At 44.2% G+C, this 7412-nt stretch overlaps 1 protein-coding gene across 1 annotated transcript in view; it reads left to right on the forward strand.

The window, feature by feature from the left end:
• LOC142829922 (rho guanine nucleotide exchange factor 28-like) overlaps nt 1-4543 on the forward strand; it is an 82291-nt gene extending 77748 nt beyond the window's left edge. The window contains exons 9-10 of the mRNA XM_075932260.1: nt 1082-1142; nt 3493-4543. Coding sequence (XP_075788375.1) covers nt 1082-1142; nt 3493-3509 — 78 coding nt within the window. The 3' untranslated portion in view covers nt 3510-4543. The remainder of the gene's footprint in view (nt 1-1081; nt 1143-3492) is intronic.
• The last annotated feature ends 2869 nt before the right edge of the window (nt 4544-7412 follow it).

A 7412-nucleotide genomic window follows, 5' to 3' on the forward strand; every position in this document is an offset into this window, starting at 1 on the left:
TTGTGACTAGAGGTGATGCTGCTAGCTTTATTTTTCAGGCAATTGTATTTTGAATGTATGGTTGTCTCTTTCTATCTCAGCTGGCTAGTCAAAGTTCAGGGCCTTGAGGATGTTCCAGTTGGTGGAGTCTGGTTTTCTCTTTGAAGGAATTTGTTTATTGCCAAGGGATGTACAAAGTCCTGCTTTTCTGAATGCAGGGGGAAGCAAGAACAAAAAGCAGTAATGTCTTATTTTACAGTCCCAGCTCCTTAGACCCAAAGTTCTGTCCCTTGAGTTTTCCAGAGTCACACTCTGCTCACAGGCCAACACTTGACTGCCTCGCTTTTTGCCTCTGCCTCCCTTGCTCTTCTAGCTCTTCTCTGTTTTTATGTGTTCTGACTGCACTTTCATGCACTCACTTGGTCATAATATCCAGTGGAGCTGCCTGCCCATTTCTGAGCGGATTCAATTAGTGCTTGTTTTAGGTGTTGGCCTTTAACTGTCTCTTACAGCTGTCTTTAAATGAAGGGGATTATCACACATCAGAACAAGTTTTAACTCAACCCAGAACAAGGTTTCACCCAGCTCATAATGGTATTAAGGGGTCATAGAGCCTGAGGTATTTTCTGCATTTACTGAAGTAAATGAAATGAGTAAATGGTGCTGAATAGATTTTTAAGAGACTTCTGGAAGCACCCTGTGCAGTTTGTAATTAAGGATGTAAAGGGTCATCCAGTTACCTGGTAAGCATTTGCCTTATTGGTGGCATGGCACGGGCAGGGGGCTGTTCCACCACAATGCAGGCAGGGCAGCTACAGCCTGGCTAGGCCCACTACAGCACGCTGCAGTGAGGCAGGCCCTGCCTGGCCTGGCCAGAGCAACCCCCATCCGTGGAGTGGCAGGCTTTTCCTGGCTTGGCTGGAGCATCTTATGGCACACTAGGCCCAGCCAAGTTGGAGCAGCCCCCTGCCATGGGATCCCTGTTGATCAGTTAAACATACAGTTTAACCTGTCAACTTTTTAAACAGTATTTTACATCCCTATTTGTAATGAAATTCAAACTTGACCATTCATCTTCAAAATGTAGTTTCCTTTTTTCTAGCCTTTCAAGGACACCGTGGTTCCTTCAAATGAAAATGAAGACCAGGTCTTGTCGGATATTGGTAAGAAATTGTTTCACTCTTCCAAAAGTTCTTGATCTGTGTACTAAAATGTTATCATCATTCCAAATACATAGCAGACAGACAGTTTCTCTAAAAGAAGAAGGACAACAAACTTTAATGAGCAGCGCTCTAGGGCTACAAATAAAAGGTGTATTCAGTCAAATTTGTGGTGTTCAGAAAGAAAGCTGTACCAGACTCTTCTATTGTATATTAGGACCTTGTATCCACCATCACTGTGATATTCTAGGACCTTCCAGTGATGTAAATGGAAATAAAAATCTTGAAAAGAGTTGATACCAGGGGCGGATGAGGGTTTTTCAGGGTCCAGGGCAGCACAATTTCGCGGGGCCCCCCTTTGACACGGTGCATGCGCTGTGGCGCCACGGCACATTCGCGGAGCCTCTTGAAGTGCGAGGCCTGGGGCAGCCGCCCCGCTCACCCCGCCCTATATCCGCCACTGGTTGATACAATTAACTTAAATAAGTAAGATAAATAAAACATGAAAAGAAATGTCTAGATACAGTGGGGATGGATGCATTATAGTTTCTGTACATTGATTAAGGTTATAGCCAGGTAAGTCCACCAGCCAATAACACAGTCAAATGCAAACAAAACGCTGAAGAAAATGTCCATGTTTGGGAAAAGCTCCAGTATCAAAGGGCAAACATCAGATAATACAAAGCAGAAATAGAAGGAAGTGGACAAAGTCACTTAGCTCAGTCAATGAGAGCTGGGGTTCTAGCCAGAAATAGCCAGGCTGTTTTAATTTGCACAAGTTACAGTGGTGTAAATGGAACAGATAACCCAGATTGTTGATACTCAAAGAAATTTAACAGACTTTGCTACTGAGATAAGAGCCACTTTGTTTTTCTTTGTGGGTCAGTAGAGGGAATGAGTCTGATTCTACACTGATGTAAATCCACAGATGCAAGAGATAACATACCAACTCAATATTTCTAATAATCTCTAACCATAAACCATTCTTTAATCATCAGTATTGCAAATCACCATCGTGAGAGATGCTCTCAGGTCAGTAACTTTAGCATATGTATGTTGCATCCAGGCATTGCCTCCCTGTCTCAGGAACGTAGAAGTTAAGCAAGGACATTAAGGCTACGTCTACACTGCAGCACTATTTTGGGATACTGGAGTATCCCGAAATAGCTATCCTACATCTTAACAGTAAGCCTTTTATTTCGAAATATGATGGGCTTATTGTTCCGACATCCCTGTAAACCTAATTCCACAAGGAGTAAGGGATATTTCAGAATAATGGGTTATTTTGAAATAAGATTGAAATAAGATACTCAATTTGCGTAGCTCTAATTGCATATCTTCTTTTGAGCTGTGGTGCAATGTAGACATCGTCTAAGAGAATGTTGGCAAAAATACTAGTTTGTATGCTTGTGACTTCAGTGCCTTTGTGCATAGATCAGACTCGCATTCTGAAATAAGTATACACACCCTGCATAAACAATAATGCTGTACAGGTATGTAAAGTGATTATGGCCATGTGATCACATTCTGTTTTGCTAAGCAAAACCAATTATTGGACTGGATCTTAGACACAGGATGGTGTGAGCCATCAGGGAGTGATTATGGCTGACTAATTCTGAAGATACGTCTGTTCTGATTCCTTTTCTGCTTACACCAGCTGCATATGGTCTTCCAGGGACTGTAAACAGCAGATGGGTAGATCTGCTCTAGCTTTGCCCTGCAACACTCACCTCTTCTTAACTTTGATATGCTCTGTCCCTCCAACAACACACCATCTGCAGAGTATTTCTAGGTGGTGGCCTGTAGAGCTGTTTGTCGGCTCAATGCGGCAGCCATTTAAATTTAAATGAAGCGGCGATTATTTAAATCGCCGCTTCATTTTCCTATGCCGGGTAGTCTAATCTACATGCCTCTGTCACCAGAGGCATGTAGTCTAGACGTACCCTGAGAAAGAGAGAATGCATGATGTCACTACAGAAGTCTGGCTACCCACAATGTCCCATCTCTAGTTGTGGCCATGTTTTATTAATTTCATTAGGGCCTGGACTCCACCCACAGTCTACATTGTGTGTGAGATCTGATGGGATTAATCCATGAAGTGTTATGGTTGCAGGGTAGGAGAATTGAGCAAGGGGTACGGTTTACCATAGAGATAATACAGGAAAGGAGGGAAGTGTATTTTTAAAAATATTTGTATATTAAGGCAGTTGGATGGATTTAAAAAAAAAATCTGTGCATGTTTTAACTTGATACATATAATCACTGTCCAATGTCACAATTTTATTGTGCTGTATTGTTTTAGACTGGCTTTTGTTGTTGTTTTTTCACATCTTTCACATTGTTATATTAATAGCTGTATTTCTGGCATGAGAGGCACGCAGTGGGGGATAAAGAGAGAGAAAAGGGAAGAAGAAAAATAGAGTGAGATACTGAGGAGAGGTGTGAAGGAAGAAGAATGAATAGAAAAGTGAAGCTGGAGAGGGTCTCTAGGAGGTAGGGATGAACAAAAAAAATATTTTAATGGGGTGACTATGAGGTGCTGTTTAGTCATTACATATTTCTAAATATCAACCAGCTGATGAATATTAGCGTCTCTCTTCTCTGTTCCATTCCCCCCGCCCATTGACCCTCCGTAAAAAAATTCTGTCAAAATGAATAATAATAATGGCAGCTCTTAAAAGGACTCTCAAGTCTTTTCTACCTGCCTGAATCAGCACTCTCCTCTTACACCATTGCCATCAGGCTCTAGTAATATCTTCTCCCAACAGGTATTTGCTTTTAAAGGTATTTTTGGCTGTCCACAATGCCCTCCCCAAAATCTTCAGGGGATACTAGGTCTCCATGCCCCTCCTATACATTTCTTGGGCGTGGGAGCAGTGACCACCTGGATACCTCATGGGATTTTACCTTGCACCGAGTAGTAGGCATTTTCTGTTCTGCTTCTGCCCAGCAGCAAGCAGGTTGGCTTCCTGCCTCTCATCATCTTCTGTCAGGATTAGAGAGTTAAAGACCTTTCCCCTTATTGAGGGTGTAGCAGCCACCTAATGCCCACTGAACATCTCTGGGGGTATTTGAGAAGCCATATGAACTGTGCAGACCTCTAAGGTAAAGGATTTTTGGAGGTAGTGTTTGCTGTACTTGAGAATTGGTGGGGTAAGCATAAGCTGCTGGGAGAAAAGATCTTTTAGGGCAGGCTGAAAGTTGGATTATAGGGACTTCTGAATCCAAATACCACCCATGCCTAACTGTCTTGTCATCTCTCTTTCCTGGGACTTGGTAGAGATCTGGGCTGTGTAATTAAAAACAAAAAAGTGCTACCAATACATTTTGTTTTTTTGCTCAGTAAAAGAGAGAGAGGAAGATAACTCTGCAAGGGAAAGATACCCCCCCCCCCAAAAGGCAGGAAGAGCGGGTTTTAGATTTAATGTTAAAACAGGTTTCCTTACAGTACATTGTACTTCTCCAGCTCTGAAGCTCTGTGTTTTTTGGGAAGGAGTCTGAAAACAGACAGCGAATGCAGTTACTGTTTGGCATGTAACTGATTTAACAGGGCATGTGTTTTTAAACATTTATAATTCCTTCCTGTTTTGCATAACTAGTTTGAGAAGGAGGATGTCTACAAGGCCATCTATAAAGCCTTAAAAGCTACCTTTTCAAAGAGAAAAATTCTAGTTTTTCCGGAGAAACATTAAACCTTTTCAATTTCAAAACATACACGTGGACTTTCTTCTCAAAATATCAGTTAAAAACAGGGAAGCAGGAAGAAGTTGCCACTTTTCAAAATATTTGTCTTGCTTGGGTAGTTGTTGTGCAAGTTTCCTAGCAATGGGTTTGTATGTCTTTAGTCTACCGTTTGTATTGCGGGCAGCAAGGAAATAAATAAAATAAATAAATAAAATTTAATTCTACAGGCCACATTTTGCAGTTTGAATATAAAAACATTGAAGCCAAATTTTTGGCAAATATATGCCTGACCATTGCAGTGCAAAGCTTTTAGTGAATTCTTGTTCTTTGATTTTCACATCTTTCACAGAAATCCCAGTTTAATCATGTATCATCTTAAGGAACTGAACATTATGCTCTTTTCTTCTGTATAAACCATGCAATCGGAATAAAATCTGATTGCAGTGATACTGTTTTGTTTGCTTTAATTAGCTTTCCTTACTGAGGTTGGTAAGATTTAAAATGTTTTCTGTAGAAAGAAATTGATCTGTTTTCTTGATGTTCTCCTGTGGTTACATAGTGTTTGCCTCTGGTGTATGAAGTCATTTATTACTTGTCTGAATAAAATCTCATTTTTAGATAGTACATTTGGGCTGTTAGAGCTGGGCAAACTATTTGTAACTAAAGCTTTTATAGTCAACTAGAAGATTTGTCTGGTGTTGCTCAGGTCCTTAACTCCATTTTTGTGTTTTTTTTTTTTCATTTTAAATCATTGCTGTGGGGTATGGCTGAGGATGAGGGGTTCAGTATGCAGGCTGTCCCAGGCTGTCTCTTTCACCACAGCAGCTTGGAGCCAAGTGAAAAGCACCTCTCCATGGCTACTGCAGCTGCAGCAGGCACAGCTGGCAGAGGGGTGCATGTCCCCTGGCTGGGGCAGATTAGGCTGGGTGGGGGCCACGGAAGCACCACCTGTCCCCTGGCAGTGGCAACTCTGGGGCACCTCTGGGTTGGTTGCGGCACCTGGGGGGAAGACGCTCGCTCCTCTGGCCCCAGTGTGGAGCAGATGTGGCTGGGAGTGGGAGAGAGGTACTGCCATGGCCAATGGGGTGAGACACCCCCTTCTTCAGTCCCAGCACACAGCTGCCACAGCTGGGGGGAGGCACAGGCCCCCATCAGCCCAGAACTGAGCTGTTGTAGGGGCTCTGTGCTGCAGTAGGTAGGCAGAGGTGGCACTTTGCGCACTTGCCCTGAGTCCCTGCCTGCCCTGAGGCCTCTTTCAACATTCGGTCAGTCATGTCAGTGTTGAGGACTATGCTTGACTTTGTGATTCTGTCTCTTTTCTGTTTGGTTTTATGAGAAGCAATCTGCTGTAACTCCAAGCTCCGGGCTTGGCTGGATCCAGGTTCATCTTCCCCCTGTGCTCCCCGGCCAGTGTCAGGAATGCAGCAAACTCTGAACTTTTCCCTTGCTCCCTGATGAAGGGGAACAACCAGCAGTGTTCCTGTATGAATTGGGCAGTAGGAGCCTCAGCCTCCCCCATCTTCCCTAAAGGGCGCTTGAGGGGTGGGAGGCTCAGGACCAGAGCATATCCAGATGGGGGGTTTGCCCCCAGCCAACCACTGTTAGCTGCCTGGTGATTCTGTTTCTTTTCCATTTCTGTTTCAGGCACATCCCATTTTCCTGGCTCAACTAGACCATTATTTTGTTTTAAGAAAGTTAGGATAAGATCCTAGTTCTTACCATTTAGGAGGAGTTCTTGGACTAACTGGCAGGCAGACAGACAGACGGACAAACTCTCAAATATATAGTAGATTTGCCTGTTTTTGAGTTTGTGTCCATATGAAGTAATTCTTTGAAAATGTCAAATTATTTAATGTCTGTTGAGATGACTTAGAATTTTACAACAAATGTGTTATTTTTGTTAATTGGCACATCTCATTCCTTGTTTCTCCCACTTCTGCTTCATGTAGAGTTGACATTTTAGGAAGATCCTTTCCCAGTATGAAGAGTCTCAGAAATACCTGCCTTTATCTAGTTTTATGGAAGAGAGATGGCTTGAAAATTGCAAAGCAACATAACTGAGGAAATCCATGATACTATTGCCACGTGGAGCTTGGTGGCACCCTGGCTGAGCACCATGGCCAGCTGGCCGGGCAGCCGCTTTTCTTCGCTCCAGTCCGGCTGCCCTGCGGTCAGTCCGGAGGGAGCACGGGTCGGAGGCTTCCCTCCGTAACTGGTGTAGGGAACTCTCTGCCCCCAACCTTGTTCCCTCTCCTCTGCCCCAAACTTGTCCCCCGCCCTCCTGTTCCCTCTCCCTTGCCCCCCAACCCCGCTGCAGAAACTTGCCCCCCCCTGCAGAAACTTGTCCCCCGGCACCCTGCCCCCCTGCAGAAACCAGTTCCTTCTGGCACCCTGTGTCCTACTACAGAAACCTGTCCCCCGGCACCCGGCCCCCCTGCAGAAACCAGTTTCCCCCAGCACCCTGTCCCCTGCTGCAGAAACCTGTCCTGGCACCCTGCCCCCTCTCCCCTGCCCCCACTGGCACCCTGTTCCCTGCTCCAGAACCCACTAGCACTCCTCCCCAGTACTGTGTCCCCTGCTCCCAAATGA

This window comes from Pelodiscus sinensis, chromosome 6, assembly GCF_049634645.1.
Source record: "Pelodiscus sinensis isolate JC-2024 chromosome 6, ASM4963464v1, whole genome shotgun sequence".
In the NCBI taxonomy this organism is placed as follows: domain Eukaryota; kingdom Metazoa; phylum Chordata; order Testudines; family Trionychidae; genus Pelodiscus; species Pelodiscus sinensis.